This window comes from Saccostrea cucullata, unplaced genomic scaffold, assembly GCF_032062105.1.
Source record: "Saccostrea cucullata isolate Sc308-1 unplaced genomic scaffold, CSIRO_AGI_Scuc_v1 ctg6252, whole genome shotgun sequence".
NCBI classification, from domain to species: domain Eukaryota; kingdom Metazoa; phylum Mollusca; class Bivalvia; order Ostreida; family Ostreidae; genus Saccostrea; species Saccostrea cuccullata.
The window spans coordinates 16,094-34,626 of NW_026936333.1; the positions used below are offsets into that span (position 1 = coordinate 16,094).

Here is an 18,533-nt window from a genome sequence, read left to right on the forward strand (position 1 = left end):
ACCAATCAAACAAAATAATATAGTGCTAAATAACACCTAATTGCACATGTGCAATACTTTAAAATCCATTTACAAACATCTGGCCCCGGGATCATGAAACAGACTTAAGTCAAAATTTTAAATTTCTATAAAATCTTTAAAACTTGTTAAAGGAAACTCATAATTTGCATACAACAGCAGACTGATGATACAAAATCGGAAAGCATTTTCATTTTGGGCTGCTTGACCTCTAAAAAATTTCAGCATCTAAGGCATTTTTTGACTTAAGCTTAAGATGCTTCATGATCCCGGGGCCTGGTATTCTTATCACACAAAAGGCGGGGCTTTCTAAGTTATTTCACCATCTATACCATACTTATCATCCTTATGATGCATTGCGATTGAAGGAAGAACAAACATTTTTTTTTTCAAAATTCACAAAATTAATTTTTTAATAAAAATTTCATGAACTTGTGTTTGTTTTTCTTTTAATTCCTCTCCAAGTTCAATCCTCCTTTGCAAAATGAAGCCATAAATTCAGAAAATCCATTGATGAATGGAATCGATAAAAAATAGTCAAAGGAAAAATAATCTTCAGTATCACGTTCCACGAGGGGCCTGTGTAATATTTCTGCTGTAAGTACGAGAAGACAGGTTCCCGGATTTCCGCAATGCTTCCGTAGGTCCACAATCCAAAGTTCATTACCGCCAGAGCGAGGCAGCTGTGTTTTAGACTGGTCTTGGCATGGCAGGTACATCCACTATCGCTGTTCGGATTCCTTCGGGTTTCGTCCGTTACATCATATCTATGAATGGCTAGAAGAAACCAAGTCTGTAGAAATGCAAGGACAAGTCCTAGAATATTCTGTACGAAAGCAACACTTTTATAGAAAACAGATATGGAATCCAGCTCCAAGACTGCAATGGAATTCAATAGGTGGTACAAATTATTTCCGAAAGCAGTAACTAATAATATAAAAGATCCCATGTGTAAATGTTGGTCTTTCGACTTCCGAAGTTTGGACCGTGATTTCAGAATCACGCACACTATGAGAAGAGCAATCATAGCTGTGAACAAAATAGCAATTAGAATGACATAGAATAAGAACTCTATGGGAATTCCTTTTGTTTCATCAATTTTTGTACATTGCAAAACGACATACATGGAGAATCCAAATACACTTGCTTCGTAGATAATCAAGGAAGCTATAATCAAGCTAGTCATTTTCCAACTCCTTTGGTATTTTACATCTTCCAACGCAGTCGGAAATAAAAACCCGATTGCCATCATTGTGTATTCAATAGTTACTGGGGCGAACATTATTTCTGCGATTTCGTGAGTGCTATCGAAGCAATGTTCGTTTGTAGAATTGTGTGACGTGGCGTTTGAAGTTGATTCATGCTTGTTTTCAAATATTTCGGAGGATTCGAACAAGTAAGCGTTCATCCAGCTACAGGCATTGGATACGATTATAACCATTCGAAGGACTTTTCCTCCGCTTGATATTTTCTTGTCGTAAAATTGCAGAAATATAAGTACAATTACCTGAATCCATATGAATGCGATGCAAACTACAGAATATGACGTCAGAAGACCTTGGTCAACATGATCAGTATGCAAATGCTCGGCATAAGTAAAGGTATTAAATGTATACCCACAGGCGAAGATAATAAACAATACGAACTGAATGACCATCCCAGCGTTTGCTTTGGGAAAATGCATTTTCCTCAGCTCTTTCCAGTAGTTCAATATTTTCTGTAGAAATGTCTGTTGAGTTTTCTCAGTTAAAGCGTTAAGTAACAAAGATATAAAGAAGGCTATAACCGCTACGGTTCCGAAGGAAAAATACACAACCATGGTGGCGACCACTTCTACCTTGCTATGGAAGGCAATATTTGACCACTCGACCCCAAAGATGACGAAAGGAATGGCAACAAACCATATACTGACAGAGATCAGAAGCGGTCCGGTTCCTGGAAAAAGAAATAGACGTTAAAGATCACGAGTAAAGTAGAGTTCTGGATATAATAAGATTTATTATGCTTTAATTAACTTGACGATAAATGCTTAGGATCATCCAAGTAATAGATGCACAGTGCCAAAACCAATTTTATTCACCTCGTGAAGAAAATATTTTGTGTTCTAAATGAGAAGCGAGAAAAAAGTGGTACATTTATGTTGACTTTTGCAAAATAAATGCATATTAGTGCACACATCTCTTTTATCTTGCTTTTAAGACAAGGGAAACAACTAATATATTGTTTACAATGTAGCATATTAAAGCTCCAGATGAATAACATTGATTACATTGGCTCCCTTATTTAATTTGGAATATTATATAAAAATATATTACCAATTGAATGACTTTTGAATTCACTCTGGGCGGTTCCTTCGCCTTTTGACGTATCATCTAAATATCAAACACATGTTATATAAACATTAAATACGTAGAGTACTGTTTTATTTAAAAATGCAGAAAATATTTGATAGTTATATAGTTATATTTACGTACAAGAAAATTAACAATAAAACGATTTACAAAGCTTTCTAATAAGTACGAATGTAGTATGTGCATAACTGGCTCTGATAGGGGTTTTTATTAATTCCCTTAGTATCAGAACATTGCCATTAACTTTTTTTCAGGTGAAAAGTAAAGTAAAAAACTGATATAAATTAAATGTTTTTTAATGCATAAATGGACAAAAATAAATGCATGTAAAATAAATAATCAAATATGGCTTTGTAATTTTGTATATGTTACATAATAATACTAAGAACTCTTATGTGTCTTATGGAATCAATTTAAATAATTTGTTTTCACACCTACGACATTAAGTCAAGACAATCTAAAACTGCAAATACTTTCTATGGAATCAAACTCCTTAGTTTTATGTACAGTGCCAAAGAATCTATTATATTTTCTACATTCTTACCCGTTTCAACGTTATTATTATTTGGGGTTGTCCCTCCGGAAATGACGCCATTGATTTCAACATCAGACAGATGACTGGAAGACATGTTTTTTCTTCTCTCTGTATTCGTTTGGTTATCTGGTCTAACAACGTTTTTTCCTCTCTCTATTAAGACAATTCAATTACTCACTAGTATCACATATTTTTATAGGGTTTTTTTTCACAAGAATTTACAATGTACATCTTTCTAGTTGAACGTAATGAGAGAAATAATTTTGATCTTACTCTTGTGTGCTTCTTATCTTTTCCATTATTTGCTTTAAAAACTATAATAGGGGAATATATATTGGACCCCTCATAGATAAATATGTGTGGGATAAACGTTTCAATCTAATATTGGATCTCAGTTTATAGAAATATATAATTACATATTTAATGCAATGCTCAACTTTTGTACACTTGGGTCAAAACGTCTACTTTGAAAAGATAGTTATTGAAAAGATACTCATGTGTTACAAAGGAATTACCTGTCACTTATTCGCCGATTTTTGATTGAGCATTATGAACGCAAGGTTAGGAAAACTATCTCAAGTAAGCAAATATAGTATAAAAATAGGATACGAAAAAACAACTATAAAAGATGTTTGCCATTTATCAATACACAATATTTATTTCAAATATTTGTCAAAGGATGCACTTTTTCATTATGTGATTTTTTTATTGATCGTGTGATATCAGGACTACTTCCTTTTACCCAATGAAAGGACTTCAAAATTTTAATACATGTACTGTATTTCTTTAAATGGTAAGTTCTATAGCTCTAATTCTCACCAAATGTTAATTAGTGAAAGCTGGGTTTTAATTTCTGACTTATTTAAGAAAATAAACTACACGTTGAAAGAAAATTATGTTCAAAGGTTTTAATGACTATTGATGAAACATATTTTTCACGATTTTCCCCTTTGAAATCCACCTTTATACTTGCATTTTTTTCATTGAAAATATTGTTTTGTATCTGTATAAACATTTAAATCATATAAAAAAAACTGAAATCACAAAAAATGTCGCCTAAAATCATTGAAAGTGAATTAATGATAGAAAAAAAGAGTCTTTTTTTTTTTGCTTTGAGTACTTTTCTGTATATATAATATTGTTTTATATATATATAATGTACGCGTCATTAGGATGAGTTTATTTTAATTTTTTAAAGTAATATTCAAATGATTTTCATCTTGTTATTTGAAAAAAAATACATTTCTTTTGAATATCATATTCCTCCTTAAAAACGCTTTTAAATTTTTGTTTGAAAAGTTTCCAAAACTTTTTAGCATAAAAAATATAAATAAATAGATGTTCTCTAATTCAAATAAACATATTTAAATGTGTGAAATACCTGTACATTGAAGGACATTTTTCTCAGTTTAAATCTTTGTTATATAAATACAAGAAATACAAATCGCTGTCATATTCAAAATAGCGTTTCTGAACTTCTTAAATTGTCATCTACATTTGACATAATATTCATTTTATTTTTATGTTTGAGGTTACTTTTAGATGGAGGTAAAATAGTTTTACTGAAACATTTATAACGATGGTTTTAGGTGTGGTTTTATGCAATTAATATAAGTAATTTTTTTTTAATAAATTGTATTAATCTCTATCGATATGATACTGTTGGTGTTTTACTTATTTCAAAAGTGATATTAAATTTAATTAATTTTTATATCAATATGCGAAAATACGTAAGAAAACGATTATATCTATGAGAGCATAATTTTCAACGAACATTTTACAATTGAAAAAAGATGTTGAAATGCTCTTTAACGCGATCATAATTGCTGTTTAATCTTTTAAAGACGTTTATGGCCATTTTCCCTAGTGTTACATGAATGTATGTTACACGAACAACTTTGTAATTTTTTTTTCTTTGTGAACAGAAAAATTAAACAAAAATATATATCCAACAACATAACTTGTAGCACAAATCGTAGGCTATGATGAAATATATAAGAAAAATAAACTTGAACATGAATATATTGACGATACTTACTAGTAGAATCCATATCCCGGGCAGTTTGAGTTTTCAAAGTTGTGTAAAAGAATTTTCAAATCCTAATCGGTTTATATCTTTTTAAGTCATTGATGTTTGCTTTCCTTGCCACATTTGCAGAAAGGCGAGAAAAAAATGCAAATATTGCGTAACTAGGTGCAGAATATGTTTAGTTTACTTTATTTCAATTTTGCATCAAAATATGAAATTGAAATATTTATAATTACTTTTTATTCACTTTGTTTAGTTTTACAGAACTTTCAATATTTTACAACTTCTGTACTTGGATTTGATCAAATATTGTATTAAGTAATTGATTTTTGTTCACTCAGTCTAATACTCTTTTTTCATAAAAAGTTCAAGGTCTTATTTAGAAATAAATAGTCACAAATAGTGGAAAGCTCTGCAGTGCATGAGAACGTATTTAAATTACTATGATCTTTTGTCAAAAAACCCTTGCATATTGTCAGACTGGGAATAATTTTTCCAACAGCGTAAAATGATCATTTTTTTCAGCATAGAAAAAAATCTATGTAAAATTAAAACCTGAGCAAACATAATTTAAAGAAACTCTTTGGCATAAGCTTTTTATATGCAGGTAAAGAAATGTTTTCCGTGTGTGGGTACCTGTATAAACTGTATGTGTGAGGAGCAATGCCTTTAATTCCTGTGGTCCCCTTTCTTTATCTTTGGATTGAAAAATACCTTAAAGTCTGACACGATTTTCCCATCATGTACATGTATTGTCAAAATGTTAATTTGGCATTTGCCATATACTTGTCAACAGGAGCTTAAATGGTTTTGAGAATTAGTATAATATTATTGCACTTATGAATAGTTTTAGCATAAATAGGGCAAATTATGAGAATTTGAATGCTTTTGATTTTTTATTGATGGTTTGTAGTTTGTTAATTGCATTTAATTGATAGGTGTTATTAGTTTGGAAAAGAGAGTGAATCTCTCTTTATCTATTAAAATTTCGAAAGGTGTCTTTGTATAACAAAGTAAGTAGTTGTCGAGAAACATCATACATTGTATAGATATTGATAACTCCACCTTATCTCTTACTCTCTTATGTCTGTCTTAAACAGATACCTCTGATATACTCTTTTTTTTTTACAGTTAAGACGTGTGCAAAAGAGCTGTTTAAATTAGTTATTTTTAAAATGATTACAAAAGAAATAAAGGTTTTCTAGTGTTTTATTAAAAAAAATATTTATCCATTAACATAAAATAATTTAAGAAAAGAACTTAAAGAAAAATTGAAAAGTACAGAAAAGCAACTTTGTGTAACAGTACAGATTCGATAAATGTCTTTTAATTTGAAGTCTTAGTTTTAACATGTACTGGTCAGTTCATACTGCATACAGTGCAATTCGAGCAATCATGTACTCTAAACAAATATCTTCGATAAGTTACATGTTAACTTAATGTATTCATGCATGAAGCCTTGATCGACATAAAGGAAAGACTACTCCTGTGTACTTAAATACTATTTCACAAAGGTAAACAATTCGCTTTAAAAACTGGAAAAACAGTAGAGAATTTCTAGCTTTTAGTGATAATGTTTTATACAATACGCATTTGAACATAAAATTGTGTAAAACTCAAACACATTATTCAGTTATCATATTATGCATCGACCAACCTTTCGAGAACTCGTGATCTGGAAGGAATATCCTGATATTTAATATAGTATCTACACTGCACTTATTAAACATAATATACATGCATCATGCACTGCGTAACAAAATCATTTACAAAACATTCCAATGAGAGTAAAGGTTGAAATTTTCCAAGGAAACAATATCATATATGTTTACCAGAAACATCAACAAAACTATTAGCTTTTAATGCTTGTTATTTGGTAATTTACCCTAAAAATACACCATTTCACTTCATTTGATAGAATAAATCCTCAAGAAAAATACCATAATGAATCTAAAATGAATTGAAAAAAATAAGGATAAATGTGTAATCTTTGGTAGACTCATCATATATTCACTGAAGTTTTTTTAAGTAACATATATGTATCAAAAGCATGTAGTCATTATATTTCCAACATTACACTGTAAAGTAGATAACATGGAAACAACCCCAATCCCCGCACAAGTATCTCTCTCTCTCTCTCTCTCTCTCTGTTTTACTCTTCGTCCTGGAATCTCGTGTATGTTGTCCTTCCTATAACAGTAGCTTGTGATTCCTCATAGGATGGTGGGTATCTTGACAACTTACCCGCAGTTGATTGCATTGGAATTTGCTCTGTTTGACCTATATAAAGCTTTATTTTATTAAAAATTCATTTCAAACTTCTACGTTATAACTACAGAATAAAAGTCCTCTTAGAATTATATTTATTAATTTTATAATTTAAAATCTATATTAGAGATAAGTAGCACAGCTAAACGAGCTTCATCTAACTACTAGGGATTGCAACTGCATATTTGTTTTAAGCATTGAATTTTATTTTTCATTACACTTGAAATAAGTCCGAAAGCATAAAAGTCAAAGTGAATGGAGGATCTCATTTGTAATATTTTTTGAAATAATACAAAAGGAAAAGATAACGAACAGTGATCAATGAAAAAATAAATGTATATATAATACAATTAATTGAAAAACAAGGAGATGGGGTCAAATGCCAAGAAAGAATTAACACCCCCTGTTGACAGGTCACACCCGCCGTGCGCCCTATGATTTGATAAGGAAGATAAAACTATAGGTGGTCGACTCAGTATGAAATCAAATGGCTAATAATTTGTATGAAACAAGATAAATTACGACTCCACGATACGTAATATTTGCAAATAAGGTCATTATAACGACCATAAAATTTACGAAATACCGACTTTAAACGAGCATGTTGAAATCGCTGTAACATCAACTTATCACTGAGTAGCCTGTCTTTTTAAAATTGATCGAACTAAGAGCAAGGTTGAGAAGCTAAGAGACATAAACACCATATAAGCAAGTGACGTAATGCTACATAAATAAGGAAATCTGACCAATCTGAGGTCACCTCGATTGTCATACAGTTTAATGTACTGTATTTCCATTATTTTTTTGAAGGGATGTTTTAAAAGTAATCATTGATTATTAATTATAGCCCAGTCTTTTGATACAATTTTCAAGCGAAACTGATATAAAAAAATGGATTCCTCAGATGCATTTATACCGTTACTTATGATAGCAATCCTGGTAGTTGTAAATCCTGACTGAGAGTTGGGTCTCCTTAAGCAGAAATTCCTTACTATATATATCATAACTAGAACTAATATCGTCCCTCCTAACAGTGTTCCCACGACTGCTCCCGCTACCTCGTCACTGCTCCTGTTAATTTAAAATTTTTATCTCATTTAAATATAACTTGAGATAAAAGAAGAATACATACAGTTTAACATGTTAGATGAATTTAATTTTTTTCAAATAAACAGTGTCGTCTAAAATGCTCTGCGATCGAGAAAAGAAACTTAACTCAGAGATTGCTTGTAGGACACAAATCAATAAAGTACATTTACATGTATGTAATATCCGTGCACTCTTGGCTTGGAAAACGTGTGCTAAAAGTTTATTCTTATTATACTTTATCAAAGTAGATTTAATATATACGTATTTATATGTTCATAAGTACATATTATAAACAGGGCAACAACAATATATAAAACTTATTTTATAGTTGTTTTACAATTTTTATTTTGTCTAATATATGCAAATTATGTGTTCCGGAGTGCATATGAAAAAAATATGCATATCAAAACAGTTACTGAAGTTATAAACCAAATATAAACATACATCTCTCTCTCTTTCTCTCTCTCTCTCTCTTAAAAGCGACCAAGAATGTATGTTTACTGTTTTTAAAAATAATATACATGTATATGGTATACTGTGAAATTATTCATTTTCGTGGGGGTTTAATTTTCGTTGTTTTCAAGGCATGAAAAGACCCACGAATTTTTGTCCACCAAGAAATGCAATTTTTCACATATATTACTACTGAATAATTCTTCAACCTCGAAATTGAATCCCCATGAATCAATATATTTTCCTCAAACCACAAAAGTTTGACCCTTGAAAATATGTGATTTTACAGTAATTAATCCTCATATACTTTCGGGGTTTACCAATTTTTGTCGTCATCATAGGCAACACAACATTGATAATCACAGCATCTTGACTGGCAGTAGAATGTGTTGTCAGTAAACTTGTTGAAGCAGAGATCACAATAAACACCTGAAACGTAATTATTTGATCACTAAAAATTGATAGGTAGAAAATATCCACTTAAAATTCCATTTACATGTATTTAATATTAACTTATCCAAAGATTATTTAAATTCTTACACCTGAAAATCATTCAGTTAATCAGTTAGATACATGTACATTAGCAATATTTTTTGCTTCATAAAATATATATTATAGATGTATCCAAAATCCATTTAAAAAGAAGGTTCATAATGATAAAATTTAAATAAAAAAGTGTTATCTAATCAATTCTATCCTGCACATGTTTCACTGAATTTATGGGACACATATTTTATCCTATTTTTTAGACAAAAAAAAAACCCAAACATTTAAAACTACTTACTTTTTAGACAAAATAATAAAACGAGTAACGTCCTCATCATATTTAAGCATACTAAACTCCAACAAACATCATCTAGTCATCACAACACAAAAGTACAGACAATATTTGACTTCATTGTGTGACGTGTTGTGATAGTCCTGAAGATATAAATATGATATCAAAAGATAACATTATAAGGTGTTGTAAATTTTATCAGCAGTAACAGGATATAACTGGCTACATGTCAATGAGGCAAATTTATTTTGTACATATCTATTGTGATAAGTAAAGACTCAAATACCACTTTTTTTTATTTGAATAAAAAAATATATCAGATAATTTATCAAGTTATAAAATATATCTTTTGATTTAAATTATGTAAGGCTTGATTAACATTGAAAATGATTAATAACAGTTGGGGGGATTGTTTATTCATTTATAGAAACTTTTATGTGTATTGTATGTTCAGAATTATATGGTAAATTTTTCAAAACCCTGTCAGATTTATACTGTCCAGCATCAAATAACTATAGAGTATATACATTCGATCCGATGGGAGTTCTATATATGAAAGTTGAGCAAAAAATAAATTACAAACTATGCAAAGTGACACTTCCAAAACGCTATTCACGTAAACAGGTTTCGTCATCTTGCATGATAATTTGATTCTTCCGCTTTCTTAGACGTTTTATGGATAACTTTACAAAAGATAACAAAAAGATATATATTGCTCCAACAGTGATACCTTTTTAAACACGCTTACATCCGGTGAAAACTGACCAAGCTATAGACTACGACTGATCGTAAAAATGTATTTGAATAGATGATCAGTTTTCAGAACATTTGCTTGATCGACTAAATCCTTACTATTCGTCAATGTAACATGTCATTGTAAATGTTGGAATTCTTCTAGGCTTCAGAGACCACGACCTTCCATGACGTTCTTTGAATCCAGTCATTTTACTAAATATTGATCCTTCTTTGTTTAGAAATAAATACTCAAAAGAAAAATTTTGAATCTACAAATTAAAGATAATTAAGTAAGAAGATGTGATTGTGAAATACTGATGCCCCAGTCTGATTGCATATGTCGATGGTTGAAGTTTTTCAAATGCATGTCAAATTCAAAGTCTTAAGGTCAATAGTGTGTCTGAGTATCAAAAGGAAGGTTTTTTCACAAGGAATTCACATATGAAACATGAAAGCCCTTGTATTTTTGTTCACAAGTTATGACCAAGGTTAAAATTTATCAAAGTGGCTCAAACTCTGAGATCAAGATAAGGTCATATCTAGACCCATTGAAAGCAATGGCAACTTCTCGTGCCTTTCCGACGAGCGCAAAAACGACCTCGAATGTATATGGTAGACGCCATGACTACCCTCCCTTCTCACGATCTTTGAAATAAATGCATGGAGACCTTTTATCTGTGGCATATGGAGTTTAACTTTATTCAATGTAATGATTTTACCTAAAATGTACAATAAAATGGACTTCTAACTCCATCTACCTTATATTCAAATAAACAGGAAATGCATAAATATTTAACATACCGTGATCTACAACCTCTGACGGAAAGACCCGAGATGATGCTATAGCCATTGAAAGGTCTCGTCTCTATAAATACACCTGCGGAATTTTAAAGCCCTAGTACCATCTGCTCATAGGTTGTGGCTTAGATTAAAGTTTGGTTTGTTTACAATAGGTCAAACTCTAAGGTCAAGGGTTAACAGATCAAATTGGTGGTACCCGAAGAAAATTCTTGTCACAAGAAATACAGTGAAATATGAAAGCCATACCCCCATCAAATCAAAAGTAATGTGTAAGGTATTTTTTGCGGATAAACAGACAGACAAATTAATAGACAGACAGAGAGACGGACTGGGCAAAAACTATAAACTCCCAAATGATTCAAAGAGCGGTTGGTGGACATTATATTTAGTGTCTCTTAAAGTGGATAAATTCTTGAGTACAGAAAAAATATCGAGTTATAGATATCTAATTACAATAATTTGTGTTTCTTTGACGACAAAGGTAATATACTCAATTTTAAAAGTTAATTGCATACAATGTTTTGCACTCGAATAATGTAAACTCAAATAAGAAAGCTGTAGATGGATAAATGTTGTTTCCTTGTGAAATGCGAGCTTAATAATGTGATTACAAAAAAAAAATACCCATGAGAATATTTTCTTTCATGTAACAGTCTAGAAAAATGTTGATAAAAACAGATTTTCTATTTTGAAATTGCTCACAACTTCATATTATTTTCTCTCTGTTTTTGTGCCTTGTTGGATTTTTTACTGAGATCTTTAAAATACATATGCGAGTTTTAGCACAGATCAAAGTCCTATTGTTATGTAAAATAATTTTTAAACAATTTATCGATCAAACGAATTTAAAATAACTCGTTAAGTATAAATTACATTTGTGAATCTATTTGAAATTAGACATTTAAAAATCTCTTTATATAAAGATGATCGTAATAGGAATTCGGAACATAAACTATTATTTACCATACTACAACGGAACATTTAACAGGTAAGCGTTATTTTTAGATTAAAGTCTCGTCATTGCACACTTCTAATCAGGATATTAATTCGTTTGAGATTTTAATAAATATACCGTTCGACAGAACATGATTACATTTACTTCTCCGAGACACGTGACCCTATAATTAGAGAAAAATACGTCCCTGAAATTTTTAAAGTAGGAAAAATTATATCTACACTCTTAAAAAAGTTTTACTTAGTAGTCATTTTTTACTTGAAATAAAAAAGATAAGTAATAGATAATTACTAAGCATTTACTTAAAATTTAAAATCAATTACTGAAATATATGTCAATTACTAGATTCAAATGTTTTACTTGATTTTTGTATTTTAAAGAATTGTTTTACTTACACACTAAAAAGTTTTACTTAGTAATTTATATTTGCTTAAATTTGTGTATATAAGTAATTACATTACTTGGTCTTTACTTACATTTTACCACTATTTACTATATAATTAAAATTTGAATGCCCCCGTAAACGAAGTTTCGGGGGTATATAGTTTTTGTCTTGTCCGTCTGTCTGTCTAGCTGTCTCTCTGTTCATCCGCAGAAAATTTAACCTTTCCCATAACTTTATTTATAACCATATTTAGCGGAGCTATGACTTTCATATTTCACACGTGTATTCCTTGTGACAAAACCTTTTTTTGAGTATCAACAAATTTGACCTTGACCTTAAAGTTTGACTCACTTATACACAAAAAATCCAAACTTATCCAAATCTTTTGAACAGTAAATACCAGGACATTTATACTTCACATATATATTTTTGTTGAAAGAACTTTCATTGAATACCAACGACTATGAAATTTTGACCTTGACCCTGGAGATTTCCATCCTTGTGAAAAAACTTTAACCTTGTCCATAACTTTTGAACGGTAAGGAATAGTGCTTTCATACTTACATATATGTAATTATTTTGAGAAGACCATTAATAATAATAATAATAATAATGCTTTATTTAAAGAAGGTAACCCGATTAGTACAAATTACTATTCTTCCCCGGGGCCTTCTACATTTCAAACAATATACATAAAATGGTACAATCAAACATATATACAATGTACATGAAAATGATAAGCTCATTCTATAACTTCATAATCGAATGTAGTATACAAATTAATGAAAATATAAGACAATAAATAAGTCAATATACAAAGTTTAAAAGACATAGGTAATATCAATAAAAAGGACATCTATTATAATAAAATTACAGACGTTGGCTAATTATAACTTTTTCCAAATTCTTTCTAAAAACAGGTAAAGATGGCGATAATTTAACATGTAACGGTAGACTATTCCATAAATGTACACCAGAATATTGTAAAGAGTTTGTAAATAAGATTGTTCGATGCTTTGGTAATCGAAGATTATAATTAAATTCTGAACGCAATGAGTATGATTCAGAACTGTGAAAAATAAAAAGATTCTGGATATATTCTGGACTCATACCATAAAAAGTTTTATATAATAAAATACATTTATGAAACGTAACTAACTCAAAAACATTTAACCATCCTAGTTTTTCAAACAAAGGCTTAGATGGTTGGTCAGGTGCTGCATCAAGAATAATTCTAGCAGCCCGTTTCTGAACTTATGAATTCTCTCAATGTTACATTTGGACGTATTACCCAAGACTGTGAGACAATAGTTTATTGTAGGCAAGATGTATGCATTATAGAAAAGTTTTCTTGTACTTAATGGAAGAAATTTCTTAATTTTACGGAGCGTAAATAATTTGTATCTCAGGGATTTACAAACTGCATCAACATGACAATTATACTGAAGAGATTGATCTATCTGAATACCTAGGAGTTTTTCAACTTCAACATTTTCCAAGTTTTTGCCAGAAATTTTTGCATCAAGTACTGGGTTATTTAATCTTGATCTTTTTTGTTGTGTACACATAAGCATGCATTTAGATTTGTCTGTGTTCAGTATCATTTGATTCTGTAAACACCAGTTTTCAATTTCACGTAAATCAGAATTTAAATGTGTTTCAATATTATGTACATTGCTGTTAGGTAAATGCAGAGTTGCATCGTCCGCAAACATATCAATATTAGAGTAATTTACACATAAAGGAAGATCATTTATATACAATAAAAATAGGAGTGGGCCTAAAATGGATCCCTGTGGCACCCCTGCTGTGATAGGTAAAATATCGGAAGAACATGCGCCAATTTTTACACTTTGCTTCCTTTCGTTTAAATATGATTGGAACCACTTGATTGTTAGTGAATCAAAATTATAATGTCGTAATTTCTCTATTAAGATATCATGACTGACTAAATCAAACGCTTTACTAAAATCTAGAAAAGCTATGCCAATTAAATTTCCTTGGTCCATTTCATGCAACCAGTTATCGGTAAGTTTGGTTAGTGCTGTTTGGCAAGAGTGGAATTCCCTAAAACCAGACTGTGAGCTCATAATGAGGTCAAAAGTTCTCGTAAATTCACGTACTTGATTAGCAATATGCTTTTCAAAAATTTTTGACAAAGTTGGTAGGATAGATATTGGACGGTAATTACTATAGGACACCAAGAACTTTGACCCTTTGACCTTGACCTTGGAGTTTGACCCAGTTTTAAAAAGGGCAAACCTTAACTGTAACTTTAAAAGGATTAGGATTAGTGCATTTATACTTTACATAGTTCATCCGTGTGACAAGACCTTTCTTTGGGTACCACCAAATCTGTCCCTTTGTCCTTGACCTTGGAGTTTGACCTACATTTCAAAATTGGTAACCTTGACCAAAACTTCTGAAGGGTTTAGGCAAGTGTTTCCATATTTCACATATGTATTTTTTGTGGCAAGACCTTTCATTAGATACCAATAACCTTGACCTTTTGACCTTGGAGATATCAAGAAATCCCAATAATTTAAATTTTCACATAAGAAACGTTTAACCTTTGCTATGTTGCCATACAGGGGCATAGGTGTTTCACAAACACATCTTGTTTGAATTGTATTTAATTGATTTACTTATAACAAAAATTTATTTACTAAATCAAGGAGAATTCAGATCAGTAATTACTTAAATATGGTAGTCTAATCACTAATTGTCTGTGAGGAGGAGTTATCTTTCTTCTAAATATACCTTCATGTGAAAAAAAAGTCACACTAATAAAAATGCGATATTAAGTACTTGAAATGTTTAACCATTTTTAAAATGGTCCTTAAAAAGATACAACTTATTCAATTTTTAAGGCTTTCGAATTTGGAATCCTATGTTTTATTCTTATATATAATAAAACAATTACAAAGAAATTGGCAAAAGAAATAGAAAGTATAATTGTTTCCATCATAAGAAGATTTCTTCTATCAAAATATTCAGAGGGCCCAATTAGGGAACGCTGATAAAGAAATCTGTGAGTAGTACTCACATGTCAGAGGGTCGGTACCTTGCAGTGTTTCTAGTAAATAATGTCGATATTAGTAAATATGATAAGTATTTCATTTACTTAGTATTCTTTTGAGTAATAATATTCTAGATTTTTATTAATTTCAGAATTACATTTACTTAGTAATAATTCATAAAATTTAGTAAATAGAGAGCATATTATCTCTAAATTAAGTAATAATAATTTAACAAAAATGAGTAGTTTATTTACTAACTTAAAGTAATACAATTCCTATAATTTAAGTAATTCTATTTATATTTAGTAAATCATTTTATAAGTAAATGAATTCATCCTTATTACTAATTATGTTTACAATTACTAACCATGATAGTCATTTACTTGCTATTCTGACTAAATGGATTACTAATAATTACTAGTTTTTCTTAATCTAATATCTTCTTTTAAAAACAACAAGTAAAACTTTTTTTAGAGTGTATCTATTAAGGTAAAAACAAAGATAAAGGTATTCCTACCAATTACAGAGGTATTACATTGACATCTGTAGTAAGTAAATTATTCGAAAAAATACTTTTGTCAAAAATTGAAGATGATTTAGTTAGAAGTGGCAAATCATTTCCACATGATTTACAGTTTGGGTTTAGAAATGATTACGGATCAATTCCAGCTTGCTATGTTCTAAAAGAAGCTATAAGTTACTATGTAGATAGAGATTCTCCAGTTTTCTGTGCATTTTTAGACAATGAAAAAGCCTTTGACAGAATCTGGCACAATGGTTTGTTATTTAAGTTGTATAATCTTGGATTAGATCCCAGATTTTGGCAAATTTTAAAATACTGGTATAATGACAGCAAGTGTTTTGTTTCATTTTGTGGTGTAAACTCCAATTTGTTTAAAATTTCACAAGGTGTAGGACAAGGAAGAGTACTTAGTGCTTTTATGTTTCTTGTGTATATTAATGATTTATTATATGAGCTATGCAAAAATGGCAAAGGCCTTTTACTGGGTGATTTACACATTCCAGGTATTCTATTAGCAGATGATACTGCTTTAATGAGCAATTCACCAACATCATTACAGTGTTTACTTAACCTTGTAGAAAACTATGCATTTACCTGGAGACTCCATTATAATCCAAGTAAAAGTGTTTTTATTGTATTTAGAAAAACCAAAAAATGTTACATATCTTGTAGCGCTACGCTTTTTGGCAGTGAAATACCTCAGTCTGAAAGTACAGTGTATGCTGGTTTTCTTCTCCAGGAAAATATGAAAAAGTGACAAACTTACAGAACGAGTGTGTAAAACTGCGAGATCAAAAATCCACTCTTTATATTCTATTGGTGTTAATAACTCTGACATTCATCCCGTTGTATCCGCAAAAATATGGAAACGGGTCGTGCTACCGTCTGCCCTCTACTCTTGCGAGATATGGCCTTTATTACCACTAACAGACATGCAACAACTTGAATATGTTCAAAGACACTTCGCCAGGATTATTCAAGGATTCTCAAAGTTTTCTCCATCGCTTTCAAGCATATCGAATATTGGACTGTGGACCATACAGGGCTACATTGATAAATGTCGCCTACTTTTCCTTGGTAGACTCCATAGGTCAGAACAAAACTCTGTACATTATCAGATCTATAAGTTTATTTCTGATATTCATGTATCTGAAAAATTTTTTGTAACCAAAAACATGTTACAAACGGCTAGGAAATACAATCTCTTAGATATGTTTGAAAACAATTGTAGCATTCTATACAGTAAAAAGGAATTTTCAAGAATGATTATCAAAACAATATGGACAGCAGAGGAAAATCAATGGCGTGCTGCTCTGTCTGTAGATCCTGATATGTCTTTTTTCAGTAAAATACATACTATGTTGAACCCAAATAAATTGTGGCAGATTGCTAGAGAAGATCCCTCAAAAAGATTATTAGTCAATTTTTTGATTCAGGTTTCATCGATGAAAATTGTTTGTAAATTTTGTCAATTTTGTAATAAGGTAACAAGTAACTATAATATGCACTTGATGTTAAGTTGCTTTACACTATTAGACGACAGAGAAAATATGTTTGAGGACATTTTAGATATACTTGATGTAAATGAGTATGTTTTGTTTGAGGATCAAGATCCTGAACTACAGTTTTTATCTTTAATGGGGTGTGTTCAAGGCACATGTTTTGAAAACATATCATTCACAAAATGGAAATGCATAATGATAATAGTTGCCTCAACAGTTTATAAAAACAAAAGTCTGTTTGCCATAGACTGTCGAAACCTGTAATGTCCTAGCAGAAAATTGTACATATATATATATGTTTTCTTTTTTGCAATTTTTGTTGTTAATTAGTTAATTATCTGTTAATTCATACAAACTCTCCATTAATTTGGAGGAAATAAAGAATATCTTATCTTATCTTATCTTATCTTATCTGTCTACGAGAAAACCATGCAAAAGGTTATGGGAGCAAGGTTCTCTGATCAACTTCATGTTTTGTGTGTAAATTATTTCTATAATATGAAATATTTTGCCACAAATTTTTTTTCAGTGCGGTCTCACTTAAGGGGGTATATCGACATTGTTACTAAAAATAGAATTCTTGGTCCTTACACATGTTGAAAACAGGAATTTTATAGGATTTTATATTCAAAAATTCAGCATTTTATTTAATAATGATATAAAATATCCATATATGGTTGAAAGTAACAAGATACACTTGTTTCGGAAAATTTTTCATAATCACAAACTGTGCCCCCGTTTAAGTGCAAAAAGGTCACAAATCTGGCATATTTCCAGATTTTTGAAAACTGGTGAAAATACTCACCTTTCAAAAACCTATATTCAGAAAGTGACGCTTAGAATCAACTCAATCATATACCAATTATTAGACATCATGTCTTTCTACATTATATAAAAAATCTGTCTTTGGACTCTCAAATTTTTGGCTGTACTTTTTACTTAAAGTTGGACATTTTTTTTTCAATTTTCAAATTATCTCATCCTTGAACTTCAGCAAGGAGTTTTTAACTTAGTTAAATATTTTCAAAAATTTAAATTTTGCTATTGAAAAATACCAGTATGTTGTATATTTTTGCTCTTAATCAATTTAA

At 30.3% G+C, this 18,533-nt stretch overlaps 2 protein-coding genes across 2 annotated transcripts; both read right to left on the reverse strand.

Moving 5' to 3' along the window:
• Window positions 1-484: 484 nt before the first annotated feature.
• On the reverse strand, window positions 485-2,998 carry LOC134245371 (uncharacterized). Its single transcript, XM_062727662.1, has 2 exons — window positions 2,914-2,998; window positions 485-1,953 (listed from the first exon to the last, which is right to left on the reverse strand). Exons 1-2 carry the CDS (start codon window positions 2,996-2,998, stop codon window positions 485-487), a joined length of 1,554 nt encoding a protein of 517 aa, XP_062583646.1.
• Window positions 2,999-7,067: 4,069 nt separating this feature from the next.
• LOC134245374 (uncharacterized) lies at window positions 7,068-9,572 on the reverse strand. Its single transcript, XM_062727664.1, has 4 exons — window positions 9,528-9,572; window positions 9,064-9,172; window positions 8,118-8,272; window positions 7,068-7,213 (listed from the first exon to the last, which is right to left on the reverse strand). Exons 1-4 carry the CDS (start codon window positions 9,565-9,567, stop codon window positions 7,086-7,088), a joined length of 432 nt encoding a protein of 143 aa, XP_062583648.1. The 5' UTR covers window positions 9,568-9,572; the 3' UTR covers window positions 7,068-7,085.
• Window positions 9,573-18,533: the final 8,961 nt, after the last annotated feature.

Coding starts and splice junctions, on each gene's coding strand:
- LOC134245371 (XM_062727662.1), bottom strand. CDS start 2,998: ATGTCTTCCAGTCATCTGTCTGATGTTGAAATCAATGGCGTCATTTCC. Junction 1,954..2,913: donor TAATAATAACGTTGAAACGG/GTAAGAATGTAG, acceptor TTCTTTTTCCAG/GAACCGGACCGCTTCTGATC.
- LOC134245374 (XM_062727664.1), bottom strand. CDS start 9,567: ATGATGAGGACGTTACTCGTTTTATTATTTTGTCTAAAAA. Junction 9,173..9,527: donor TTTATTATTTTGTCTAAAAA/GTAAGTAGTTTT, acceptor ATTACGTTTCAG/GTGTTTATTGTGATCTCTGC. Junction 7,214..8,117: donor GATTGCTATCATAAGTAACG/GTATAAATGCAT, acceptor AGCTTTATATAG/GTCAAACAGAGCAAATTCCA.